Here is a 13,247-nt window from a genome sequence, read left to right as displayed (position 1 = left end):
CAAATGAGGTATTGATGGGAAGGCACAGACCGTCAAGGCTTGACTTGTGGCAAAGGGTTATACCCAGGTAGAGAGAGTTGACTATAAGGAGATTTTCTCGCCTGTCGTCATGTTAAAGTCGATTCGCATCCTCCTGTCTATTGCAACTTATTATAATTATGAGATATGGAAAATGGACGTCAAGATGGCCTTTCTTAACTGCAATCTTGAGGAGACCATTTATATGAATTAAGCCGAGGGATCCATAGCTCAAAGTCAAGAGCAAAAGGTTTGCAAACTGAATCGGTCCACTTATGGACTGAAACAGGCATCTCAATCTTGGAACATACGGTTTGATACTGCGATCAAGTCATATGGCTTTAACCAAAACGTTGATGAACCTTGTGTCTACAAGAAGATCATCAACGTTTCAGTAGTCTTCTTAGTGTTGTACGTAGACGTTATTCTACTCATTGGGAATGATGTAGGTCTACTGACTGCAGTTAAGAACTGACTAGCGACCCAATTCCTAATGCAAGATTTAGGATAGGCTCAGTTTGTTCAAGGTATACAGATCTTTTAGGATCGTAAGAACAAAGTGCTAGCACTGTCGCAGGCATCGTACCTTGACAAGATGTTGCTCAAGTACTCGATCCAAGACTCCATGAGGGGCCTACTGCCGTTTAGGCATAGAGTCACTTTGTCTAAGGACATGTGTCCTAAGATGCTTCAAGAAGTTGAGAAGATAAGACGATACAGTCTAATCCAGACAATTTTAATGTTGCTGACCCGTTTACGAAGGCACTCGCGGCTACAGTGTTTGAGGGTCACCTACGGAGCATGGGTCTACAAAATTGCCCACAGTTGGACTAGGGCAAGTGGGAGATTTGCTTGTACTGGACTTTTATGCCCTAGTTTTTTGTTTTGTACTAATTTATTGTACACCCCACTTCGTTTTAGGATAAATGGGAAATTGTTGGGGTTGATGCCAAGTCTCGTGTCCTGTAGTTTGTAAACAGTTTGTACGAATGCTTGTGTTGTTAATATATGATATTTATTTCACATATTGTATTATTGCTCATTTACTTATTTTATTTGCTTTACCACAAACTAATAAACATAAATCCATGGTTATCTGTATGTGACTCAAACATGTATGTGGCGACATACAAGTGGATCATGTCTTGAGTGATAACCAAAATGGTCTATAGTATATGGATAAAGGATTGAAACCTTATCCTGGTAACGCTACGCACGCGACCCGCTTTGTGGAATGTTCACAAGTGTTGTGACTTGTCACAAATGGTCTGATCCTAATAATTCGTGTTGGGGACATGCGAGCATGGGCGTCCTATACAAAATGTTTGTATAAGATCGGACCACAAAGTGTTAACTCTCGTTATATAACACCGTTCATGACAGAGACTTCACTTCACTAGGATGACCATAAGTAACATGACCTCAATCCTGAGTGAGTTGGGAACTCCTGCTATTGAGGGCAGTCCTTTGATTTGTATGGGTGCGAGTGGCCAGGTTTCCGATTTAAACCTACCATTTTGGGGATTCGTCTGATTTGGGAGCTAGGAACTCAGTTACATAAGATGGAATTCACTCCTTCCCGGAGGCTGGGGTAAGTAGATAGATAACTCCCTTAAGGGTTGATTCCAGGGCTTGAACGAGGCGCCCCACATCTTCTCTTGGCTCGATAGGTATTCACTCATAGTTGGACTATGTTGTATTGTTCATTAGAGGAACCGGTGGTACTTAAGGAGTGAGATGTAACTACAGGGGCAAAATGGTAAATTGGCTCAACTATACTTACGAGCATCTGTGAAGGATCATTGTACTCATGATTGGTTATATCCGATGGACACATAAATATATTTGTGGTAAAAAGAGTTCAACTGTTGGTCTTTAGTGAATGTCTGACAATTAACGGATAGTGGATCTCGTAGCTAAAGAGTTTAGTCAACTATTCACGTACCATTGGAGCTTCGAGCCACAGGTTCATTAGGTCCCCTGGGTAGCTTGTATAATGTCGAGAATCAGTATTTGGGTCAGTTTGAAATATTCAAATTGACAAGAGGGAGTTTGATTATATATGATATAATTGAACTGGTTAATTATATATGATATAATTGGCTAAATATATGAGATACATTAATTTGGGAGGAAATTAGATATAAATATGATTTATATCAAGTGAAGGAGAAATTATTATAGTAGATATGTGATATCAAACTATAGGGTAAGAATATAATATGATTATATTTATTTATTATTAAATTGGTTAATTATATTATAATTTGCCGAAAACCTCTCCTCGATCGTGCATTAGTGGAAGAATTCGAAGTCGGTTATTGTAATCGAAGAATAAAATGAAAATTTGTTTCATTTTGCAAAAAGTTTGAAAAATTCGCAATCTGTGTGAAAACGTAACGATCGCCGCTTGAGAGTTTATACGATAGAGTCTTATCGTCTAAACGATCGCACACCAGCACCTAAACAATCGCCCGCCTGTCCCTAAACGATCGCTTAGCTTTCCTAAACGATCGCATAGCGTGTCGCATTTTCTAAGCGATCGTCTACCTTTTATTAAATGATCGCTTAATAAAACCTACACGATTGTGTAGCTTCATCTAAATGATAAGCATCCCTTGTTATATGATAGCTCTTTCTCTTCCATTTGATTGACATATACACGATCTGTCTTTCCTCCTACCTCTACCAAATTCACCAAAGACCACACTTTGGATTCTCACTCCGAGAATACCAAGGGCTCCAACTGGTGGTGTCATCCCCGCTGTTTACTTGTTCGTGACTGTTCGTGTAGACGATCATGCTGTCGCAGTTGACTGATTTGTTGGGCAATACATTGTGTAAAGGTTCTTCCACTGCTTTGAGTTTGACGTTTGAATAGAGTTTCCAACTGGTACGAGAACTTTTTCCCTTATGTTTTATTGTTCGAAGCATACTCTTAATTAGTGTCAATTTGTATAACTATCTGTTAGAATGTGTATGTTGTATTTCGGTCACAATGAAATCAGAAAGATTCGAATGCGCTCATGGATGCTCTTCGTTAAGGGTTCCTTTAGAGGAAAGTTATGCTTGGGCAGGCAAGCACACAGTGGAATCCCATCAATATCTTGAGCGTAGCGTTGTTACGCTGCGTTGCTTCTTCACGTTCTGTCTTTCAGCATAGCATTGCAGTTTAAGACCAGGGTAGCGACGTTGCGGGCGATTTGAAGATACTGCTTTCAAGCGGAACTTCATGCTTTCCAGAGGGTTGCTACGCTGCACACAGGGGCATCTTGGTAATCTACCTCATTTAAAGCTTAGATGCTCATTTTAACTCCAATTTTCTTCAAATTAACCCCAATCGACTCCAAATTGTTGATTTTTCTTCTTTGGTGTTCAATACCTATAAAATAGCATAATTTACATGAAAAATCTGATAATGAGCCTAAATTAAGCTTAGGGAAATGGTACTTTTATAGCTCTATCAATAAGCATTTGACAAAAAAAATCAATATTAAACTAGTGGTGAGTTCAGGTCTAAATTTTAGATTTATGAAAGTATCAAACTAGGAAATCAAAATAGGACATAATCAAAACAATAATTTAATGTCTCTTTCTGGTTCTCAGCACATATAGATATCGATTAAGCTAAAATCTTGTTTGCTTGTTTTTTCATTGAAAGTGGTTAGTTGAAAATTTGTGAAATATAAAGGATAAGATCTAAATTTTTTAAAGATCTAAGGATAAAATTGAGAGTTAGAAATTGTATCGAATAGCTAAAATGGGACACCAATTGAAAAAATGACCATTTTTTCAATTGTCTATAGCCAAAACGTAATGTGTAGGGCTCATCTCCCTACTTAATTTTCTAATTCTACCCTCAAATTTAATGCTTAAGTACCACTGAATATATTTTTCCATGATTTTAGCAAAATCCATTGCAATTTTTAAATTATGGATGGGTATATCTCTGCCAATAAAATCTCTCCTCAGTAATCGATTAGCAACTTCAAGCTCCCAACAGTGATTTTAGGGTTGCAATATTCTTGATTTCTTACAGGTTTCCAAGGAGGAAAAAAGGCGAAGGACGGTCGATTCCTTGCTTATGGTCCTTTGATCAAAGTCTTTCCGGCTTCAAATACAACGATTCGAATAGGTGAAGATAAATGAAGAAGAAAAGAAGGGCTATTACCGATAGTAGCATTACCATCATTGTCGATATGGATCCGGTGGCATGGAGCTCTGGACATTTATCCAGACTGAAATAGTTTCGGACATTTTTAAAAAACACCATTCTATTTTGACCATTTATCTGTCGACCTTGAAATATTTTGACCGTTGAAAAATCGAATGGGCCGAGCTTTGACGCGGCGTGGCCAGATTGCGAATAGAAAGTCTTCAATTTGGGCCTCCGTGCTGTCAGACTTCAATAACACGCAACGAGGGGTTCCATGTCGTTGTTAGGTTTTCGGTCGTCGATCGACTTGGACCGCAAAGAGAAGCCCAAATCAGCGATTGCGTCATGGATCCCTAGCAATCTGGGGGACCTTCGCAACTCGATAGTCGATTGGTTTGGATTTCCGCAGGCCTTCCATCTTATGTTGGCTAAAACCTCCTTCTCTCTCCGGCGCGCTTCTTTGCTCTGAATTCGAGTTCTCTGCTTCAGTATGGCGAAGGAGGTGTACACCAGGGAAGAGTTACTTGCGCTGTTGCAGGTACTCAATCAATTTAAATGGCTTAAGTTTATATCTCGTCCTGAGTTTGAGAGCATAGGTTTCTTTCTCCTGATCGAATGTTAGAACTGTCGTAGGGTTTCTGTAGAGCACTGATAATTCTTATTGTTTTGAGATTCGCGTTATAATTCACTTGCTTGGAGTAGCTTTCAGAATGGAGTGGCAGACGAATACTATAGTTTCTGTCGGAATTTGTAGTTTGTACGACGCCTCATAGTGATTTCACCTAGTTTGGGGAATGAGCTTCTTGGCTTAATTGTTCATCGTTTCCAGATTGATATCTGACGATTAAATTATCTTTTTGTATCTCCTTTTCTCTCGCTAATGTAATATTTAATTAATAACTCTCTGTAGGATCTTCAAATTGATTTTTCCAGGTACGAACATCCTGCTGTATTAACAGTTGAAGCTCAGGTAACTGTAATTCTGTATGGAAGAAAAAAGAGAATAAATTATAAATCCAACCTTATCATTTCAATGTTAATTTATATGGAAACTAACGGGAATATATGACCAAATCCACATCAGGCAAAATATGTTGGAAATTTGGGGGGTGGACTCAGTAAGAATCTTTTTTTGAAGGTAGACTTCTGAACAAACTTTTTCTGCTTCAGAATAGTAGTTATTAGAACATGCATTCTATATTGCAATGTCTGTTTTTAACACCTGCAATACTTTCCGCTAATTTGCAGGACAAAAAGAATAGATACTATATTGTTTCTGCATTGGCAGACGCCAAAGTGGACCTAAAAGGTCTGTACACTTTACTAGTGCCTGTGATTCCTGTTAACTTTTTTCCCCTTATATTGAGGGTCTATAAGTCTTGACCCTCCGTCATATGTGCTTGGTATTTAAAGAGAAAAAGTTTATGATCATATATTTATAGTGCGATGTGATTCATGTTGCATTTTAGTCATGCAGTTCTATCTGCGAGACTTGGTTTGGGTAAAGGAGGTCTGAGGATGGCTCCCGAGGAAGCATTGGGTGAGAAACTTAAGGTTAGAAACAACATTTTTCAGGGAAATTCAGGCTGAGATAATTCTTTCACTTTATTTTGTTAGATCTTGCACAGCCTTATTTATTGAACAAATTGATATTGATAATATCGTGGTTTTTTGTTTTCATGTTCCTTGTTTTGTTAGTAATGAGCTCAATTATTGGAGCTTGTGCATTAGACCATCTTAGTTGTCATTAATTTGTTAAAAAAGGCTAAACTATAGAAAATACTCCAAACTTTGTATTGTGTTTCAAAATGCCCCTTTACTTTCAAAAGTTTCAATAATACCCTTAAACAAAAAAAGAAAAAAGAATTAAAAACTGCACTTACCATTGTACTTTATTTATATAAAAAAAAATTGACCTCTCAAAAGCTTCATTAATACCCTTAAACGTAAAAAGAATGTTAAACAATACCCTTTCCGTTAGTACGTGGATGGAATCATGGAAACTGTTGGTACATTTAAATAATACCCCTGCATTTTCATAAGTTGTATTAATACCCTTAATCTTTAACTAAATAGCATTATTTAATTGTTTTTAATCTCAAGGTACTCGTACCCTGCACTTGTGAATTTTTTGCTTGATTCAATTGATAGTATCTGATTTAAATGAAGGATAGGCATTTGAATAGTATAAGGTCAGAGATGACCTGAAGCGGTATGAGGAGTAAATCTTTAGTTTAGATATAAAACACAATTGATTTTAAATTTATAAGTAAGTAGTACTAAAATATAATGATTTTAGTAATGTATATATAACAAACTGTCTGTGATTGAAAGGTGTAAGACTCAAAAGCGAAAAATTTGAGAGTTTCAAGAGTCCCAGGCCGTGAAAAAGAAGGTTATTAACTGAGGGAATCAATAATATCTAATTATCCTTGAAGACTACCGGTTTAGTACTAATTATTTAATTATTTGCAAAAAAATCATTGGTAACACTGGGGATGCATGTAGTGAACCGTAAAGGAGTCAACGAATTGCAAGTATCATCTAGGATGCATGTTATGTGAATTTAATTGGTATTTAGTTCTGTCATTTTTGCATGGCTTTCAGGATTCTGACCGCAAAAGTTACTTTGTGTTTCACCAATTAATCCACACGTTTCATGCACCTTTGCATAGAGATGATTACAATTCAACTGTACAGTTATAGATTTTTATTTAGATAACTTTCATTTAATTACTTATATTGTTGTCTTCATCTGTTGGGTCAGGTGTCCCTGGGTTGTGTTACTCCATTTGCACTCATCAATAAAACAGCACGGTATGCATTAATCAATGTATTCTTTAGTCATTGAGTTTTATTTCCATGCATCTATCAACAGTTTACGGAAATTTTATTCTTGACGTGTTTCATTTTCATTCTCAGTAGTCAGTAGTTTTCTATTCTTTGTTGTTATGTGTATTGTTGCTAGGAAATCTTTCAGATATATCCAGTTATGACTTGAACAGTACATGAAAATTTAGAAATATACAATCTATAAATAGTTGTTAGAAGAGCTAACTTTTTCCGACATTAGGACCTGGGATCATGTGATAATCCATAGGGCAACATATTTCATGTTTGCCATGTTGCCTTTTTATTTTTTGCACATTAACTTTGCCTGAATTGACCATCTATTTATTGTATTTTACTCTAGTTGTTATGTCAGTGTATCCCTTTCCTCGTGCAGGGATGTCGCCTTGTTGTTGGACCAGGGATTTAAAAGTCAAGAATTTTGCTTCTTCCACCCTCTGTCAAACGAAACTTCAATATGTAAGTGAGGTGTAGTTTCATTAATATTTTTCTTCCTTTATTCACCTGAAGAATAGATTGTCGAGACTTCGCCTTTATAGCTGCCCAAATCTGGATTTTTGTGTTGCTATATATTTTCCACTTGCTAGGTAATGTTATGAGGTTCTGCTCTTCAATCTGATGGCTTATTTCATTTGTGTATTTGGGCATGTCTGACAATATCGTATTGTTCCATGTTTATCTTGCTTGATTAACTTTTGAAGTGAAAACTTTTTCTCCCCTTTTATATGTATAGAAAAAAGAACATGATGGAGGTGACTGATCTCCTTTCCTTACTTGAGGGTTACCTTTTTAGGCGGGAGAGAAGTGATGTGAGGTTTTAGAGTCCTGACCTTTTGGAAGGATTCATGTGTAAGTCTTTCTTTTGTCAGTTGATTGATCCTTCTCCCTTAGGTTTATTTGTATTTTTGGTTTTATGGAGGGTTAAGATTCCTAGGAAAGTGAGGTTCTTTAACTGGCAAGTCTTACATACCCGTGCTAACACTATGGATCTTCTTAAGAGAAAGTTGCCCTTGCTTGTGGGTCCCTTGTGTTGCATCATCTGTTGGAAGGCTGAGAAAGACCTGGACCGTATTCTTAGGCATGGTGAGTTCTCTTGTTTGGTTTGGGACCTTTTGTTTTAGATGTTTGGAGTTCTGGGGGCCCACCACAGAGATGTGGGTGTGTTGTTTGAGGAGTCCCTGATCAACCTGCCTTGGGGGGAGAAGACTTGATATCTGTGGCTTGGGGGGGGGGTGTTATTTTGTGGGTGTTATGGGTTGAGTGTAACAAAATTTTTAAAGGAGTGGAGAGGAGGGACCCTTGTGAGATTTGGTCCCTTTGTGCATTCTCATGTTGCTCTTCGAGCTTCGAATTCGAAGACCTTTTCTAGCTAGTCCCTTGTGCATTATCATGTTTCTCTTTGAGTTTGGAATTCGAAGACCTTTTTTAACCATACTATAGGTGTTATTTTTGCTTAGTTGGACCCCCTTCTTATAGAGGGTTCTCCTCCTTTTTTGTGGGCTGGTTTTTGTTGCCCTTGTATCTTTCATTTTTTCTCAATGAAAGTGGTCAATCAAAAAAATATGTATAGAAAAAAGAGGATTTCTTCCATGTTCATCTTCCATGATATAGCATTCTTGGTCTTGCTAAGTGTGATCGATTAATAGACCGTTGCCTGCTCTTTTATAAGTTAAACTCTAATCCACTTTATATATTGATGTTTCCAGCCATCAATTCCAGTAATCTCGACAAGTTCCTTCAATCGATTGGGAGAGACCCTTCATATGTTGACTTGGAGGTGAATCCGTATCCTCTGATCACTAACTTGATTAAAAATGTTGATTATTTGGTTGATTTTAATTCCCTATGTGCAGGCTAATCCTTCTGTAGGAAAGGATCAACCCCCAGATCTCGCGGGACTTGTTCCATCTGGTTCTTCTCTTGTGCCTGATACTCCAGAGAAAGTATCTTCTCACGCAGATTCTAATGAAAATCACGGTGTTACAGACAAGAAGTCTAAAGCAGTTGCAGGTATCATATGAAGCTTATGCGTATAAGCTATATAGTACAAAAAATCAGTGTAGGGGATGAAATTGTTTGTAGGTTTTGTTGCTTTGTGACTGAAGAACTGGGGTATCTAAATGTTAAGTTCGGTAAGGTTATGTAGTTTTGCCTTTATGTTTATTTGATACTTATGCAGGTAGAGTATTAGAGTTTATTTTCCCACCGCTTTCTAGTCTTTTGGGAACCACTTCTCTTGCTAAATAATAATTGAAGGTCCACTGATTGCATAACTGCTGTATAGCCCGACCATAACATCAAGAAAATCTCTTATGCCTTATTATATATCTGTTAATTGATGTTATCTTTATATGGAAGAATGCCAAATAAGTCAAAATGCCTTATGATTGTTTATTAATCGTGATGATTGGATGGATGTGCTGTCTTCCTCCCTCATTTAAGAACTAGCAATGTTACACCAGCTGTACTAAATAAATGATCTTCTTTTGGCAAAAGTAATGAGTCTCTCCCTTTAAAACAGCGAACACAGTCAAATTATCTACCGCTGTGAAAGTTGGAAAGGACAAACCTGCACCCAAAGGTCGACCATCCTATGCAAATGTGGAAAAATTTGTGGAAGAGATCCTTGATAAGACGTCGGCAATAGTGCTCTCAGAGGTATACTGTTCTTTGTATTAGCATCCACTCAGTCGTCATTGTTCTTTTACTGACGAAGTCAAATTTGACAGCTGACAGAGGAGACTGTTAATAAACATGGAGAACAGTTGGGAGCCGTGGTGTCAAACAGCATTAAGAGACATCTCAGCTCGGAGTTGAACAACCTTTCTGTGAGTATTTTACTTAAAATGGTGATTTTGTTTTCTTCTTCTGGAGCAACGTAAAACAACTTTAAGAGCCTTGCACTTGCTATTTCTAAGTTCAAAAAATTGAATTGCTTACAGATTTTTCATTTAAGTCCATTAGCTTTTCTTTTTACCTTACTTTAAAATGCTGTTTCGCATGAAAAAGAAAAAAAGAAAAGAAAAAGCTGAAGCGTGTGATTTATGATGTATATATTATTGCAGATGATATTTAAGAACGCTGCATACACAGAAGGGTTCCATGCTGGATCTTCCCATAAAGTGAAACATGCATGCTGACATTTTTGTTTGCCTGTGCTTCCAAGCAACTGAAGAAGAGAACTCGGACAGAAGGCGAGTAAGGGCTCTAGTTATGTTCAAGATTCTTTTTAAACGATATATGGTGCCGTAACTGAATGTTTGGCTTGTTATAAGATCTGGTTCCCTGGTGAAGCATCTTTAGCACTACTTCTAAAAGTTATTTTTATTTTCATTAACTTCTCTGATTTCATTTGCTGGTGATTAAGTTCTGCCGTTCCCCTTTGTTTTGTAAAATTGATGACCACCAGCTTAATATTGCTGATGAGTCGCACAGTTTGGGTAATGTATTAGGTTTAATGATCAGAGTGAAAGTTGCAAGCTAATATATGAATTATGAATTTTGGTTTCGTATTAGCATTTGTTTTTCCTCCCTTGGAAGAAACGTAAAATTGCATTTGTGTTAGTAAAAATAACGCTGACCTTGTAAAATTTACATAGAAATTCTTTGGTAATTTTGGTATTTTCTATGCTTATTGTTGAATATTTATTGCATTAGATGGTATAAATTGGGTAGAAATAACAACATCCTGCCATGTAATGGGCCACGGGTGTCAGGTAAATGTTTTAGTTTAGAACATGAAACGTGCTTTGAGCTAACACATTCAAAATGATATACGTTGGAGACTGATCTTTGAGGACAATCTCAATCCTGCAGATCAAAGAGTTGAATCATCTGATTAGTGCTTTGCTTATACCGGAAAATAATTAGACGATATTTGAAAGAAGGCAATGGAGTGGCATGCATACCAAATGTGTACCGTGGTAATGAATCTAAAGAGTACGTTTTTCCTTTCCAGTGTCTTCATATACGCACACATATATTTACATTCCTAACGAAGAGGTTCAAGTAAAATCCAAGTTATTTGTAGCAAAAACATCGACATTAAAAGGACTAAGGAAGAGAGGTAGGACAAACCACCCCTTGAATTAATTTCTGAAAAATGGAATAAAATATCTAGGTCAGAATCTGTGATGGGAAGAACAGAAACTTTTTTACAAGTTCACGTTTCATGCTATTATTTTCAATTTAAGTTCATCAAATTTCTAATGTTCTTTTCTTTATTATCATCATTTGATCTGCTGCATTATGTCACAAAGATGGATTAGGTCTATTTGAACCTATGAGTTTCGGACTTTGCAGCTTTTTAAAGAATGCACAGTCAGCGATAGATCCCTAATTATTGTATGCGCATCCTTAATTAAGCTCATACATATTTTATTTAATCGGATATCAGTATCCCTATTCTGGAGACATTCCTGTAATTTTGAAGAGAAATAAATTAGGCATCACCTCGAGAAGCACTGAAGCGGTTCCGTGGCATTGGACTAATCTGCCTATACCTATTCCGAAATGGCCATGACACCAATTGACTCCACCACCTGGTACATCTTCTCCCGATCCCTTCTTCATCTTCAGAACTTCCCGATGCTCCATTCTCCGGCGTCAACAGTGGCATCTCTTGCCTACAAACTGGGCAAGAGTTATGAAGCCGAAGCCATGGCACTATGCACTCCGAATGGTATATATGCTTACAACTCAATTCCCTTGCTTCTCCCCCGACTTCAAACTCCTCCTTACAAATTGGGCAGTGCACGTCGTTCTTCAGATGCTCTGCTGTTATTTTCACAGTTGGAATCCTCTCGATTGCTTCCTCACTTGCTGGTGGCTGCCCCGGTCGGTCGTTCTGTGTCAGTTCTTCAATTAATTCGTCGAGTTGTGGTCCAGTGAAGTAGTCTCTAGGATCAGCTCTCCGTGGTAATATCGGTTGAATTGGCTGAAGTTGGTCGGGAGGACCGAAAACAATGACAGTTCGAGACCGGTTTGGATTTGGGGGTAGGCCAGAATTGTCCCTCTCATCCAGGCTTCGACCGCGCCACCGTGTTCGCCAGTGAGGCAATTCGTCTCCTTCAGGATCACTAAATGATCTCCTGTCGAAATCGTCGAACCTGTGCAATGGTGGACGGCGACGGTTTGCATTTGGGGTTCCGTTGTTTAAGAGACGAATTGGCTGGTTGAGCATTAGTGAGAGGGCTTCAAGTAAACGGGCTGCTGGCGAGGGATCAAATTGAGGGAGGGTGAGATGGATCTCTTCAATGAACTGTCCGAAACAGCGGGGGCAGGTAAGCTCCGAGGGGGGTGCGGCGGCGTGTGTGACGGTCCGGTGGCATCGGTGGCACCAATAGAGCTGGAAGGTTGTGATATTGTGGTTGTTCGTTGTGCGTTGGGGTGGGCTGAAAGACATGGGTAGATGAATGTTTGGGAGGATTAGTTTTGTTAGTTGGAAATGATTTTGGAAAGGGAATCCGAATATGGGAAGAATTTATATATGGGAAAACGATGAGAGAGGGAGTGGAGAAAGGAATGGCTTTCTGGGTTTGCAGAAGCAATTCTGACATTGCCATCGTCATATCTATCTCTATCCCGAGGTTTAGTTTAGTTTCAGATTGTTTCGTGGAGATTAAGGAAGGGATGAGTGAAATGTGGTACAAACAGTTGTCTTGTTTGTGGGCTCAATTTCCTGCTGTTTCTCCTCTGGGTTTCGGGATGGAGGGAAGATTATTTACACTTGCCTTCTCTCTCTCGTACTTTCTTTCTTCATTATTAATCTAGCTTAAATTGCAATCTTGGGATTCCTCAAGTGACTTAAAAAGTAGGTTAAAGGAAAAATATCCTTTTGGTCTCTTAATTTAGTCCTTGATGTTTTGATTTAGTCCATGAATTTTTAAGAATATATTTAAAACGTCCTATTAAAAAACGGTCATTAAATTTAAACAAAAGACTGTCAAATAATGAAGTGGCAGGATGTGTGGAAAAAAACTATTTTTTTTTTCTCATCATTATTCTTTCTCTCTCCTCTCCGTCCTCCATCTTTCTTTCTCTCATTCTCTTCTCTCTTAGTCTCCGATCACCTCCTCTCCGTTACTAGATTTCCATAAACATTGGAAAAGAAAAACAAAATAAAGTAATATATACTGCAACAGAAACGAAGGATCATCACCTATTTCTTGATCTACCGTGTTTTCAGTAATGGCAATTGCCAAGGGCTCGGGTGAAATTTGGG

The 13,247-nt window shown here is 38.0% G+C and overlaps 2 protein-coding genes across 10 annotated transcripts; one reads left to right on the top strand and one right to left on the bottom strand.

Moving 5' to 3' along the window:
- Positions 1–4,467: 4,467 nt before the first annotated feature.
- LOC120085858 (prolyl-tRNA synthetase associated domain-containing protein 1) lies at positions 4,468–11,216 on the top strand. 5 transcript variants are annotated; one of them, XR_005484057.1, is made up of 14 exons: positions 4,468–4,712; positions 5,085–5,144; positions 5,259–5,312; positions 5,423–5,483; positions 5,652–5,728; positions 6,942–6,991; positions 7,401–7,483; positions 8,731–8,801; positions 8,878–9,034; positions 9,546–9,682; positions 9,754–9,852; positions 10,090–10,218; positions 10,682–10,740; positions 10,841–11,216. XR_005484057.1 is itself a non-coding variant. In XM_039042084.1 (12 exons), exons 1-12 carry the CDS (start codon positions 4,665–4,667, stop codon positions 10,162–10,164), a joined length of 972 nt encoding a protein of 323 aa, XP_038898012.1. In that variant the 5' UTR covers positions 4,469–4,664; the 3' UTR covers positions 10,165–10,536. The 5 variants fall into 5 exon arrangements, 1 of the variants encoding a protein (XP_038898012.1); XR_005484058.1 differs by having other exon boundaries at positions 10,090–10,222; XR_005484056.1 differs by lacking the exon at positions 10,682–10,740.
- On the bottom strand, positions 10,627–13,247 carry LOC120085857 (E3 ubiquitin-protein ligase RING1). 5 transcript variants are annotated; one of them, XM_039042082.1, is made up of 4 exons: positions 11,477–13,226; positions 11,102–11,119; positions 10,933–11,015; positions 10,699–10,834 (listed from the first exon to the last, which is right to left on the bottom strand). In XM_039042082.1, the coding sequence occupies exons 1-3, from the start codon at positions 12,426–12,428 to the stop codon at positions 11,008–11,010; spliced, it is 978 nt and encodes a 325-aa protein (XP_038898010.1). In that variant the 5' UTR covers positions 12,429–13,226; the 3' UTR covers positions 10,699–10,834; positions 10,933–11,007. The 5 variants fall into 5 exon arrangements, with proteins under 5 accessions (XP_038898008.1, XP_038898010.1, XP_038898007.1 ...); XM_039042079.1 differs by having other exon boundaries at positions 10,933–11,119; positions 11,477–13,229; XM_039042083.1 differs by lacking the exon at positions 11,102–11,119 and having other exon boundaries at positions 11,477–13,155.

The sequence above is a fragment of the Benincasa hispida genome, chromosome 9 (genome assembly GCF_009727055.1).
Source record: "Benincasa hispida cultivar B227 chromosome 9, ASM972705v1, whole genome shotgun sequence".
NCBI lineage: Eukaryota > Viridiplantae > Streptophyta > Magnoliopsida > Cucurbitales > Cucurbitaceae > Benincasa > Benincasa hispida.
This window is presented reverse-complemented; position numbering and strand designations above follow the sequence as displayed.

Bases quoted from the DNA above. Each gene is read 5' to 3' on its own strand.
- LOC120085858 (XM_039042084.1), top strand. From the start codon at position 4,665: ATGGCGAAGGAGGTGTACACCAGGGAAGAGTTACTTGCGCTGTTGCAG. The intron at 4,713-5,084 runs GTACTCAATCAA...AACTCTCTGTAG, and splicing joins AGTTACTTGCGCTGTTGCAG to GATCTTCAAATTGATTTTTC. The intron at 5,484-5,651 runs GTCTGTACACTT...TTAGTCATGCAG, and splicing joins CGCCAAAGTGGACCTAAAAG to TTCTATCTGCGAGACTTGGT.
- LOC120085857 (XM_039042079.1), bottom strand. From the start codon at position 12,428: ATGTCTTTCAGCCCACCCCAACGCACAACGAACAACCACAATATCACA. The intron at 11,120-11,476 runs GTGATGCCTAAT...TCCATTTTTCAG, and splicing joins CCGCTTCAGTGCTTCTCGAG to AAATTAATTCAAGGGGTGGT.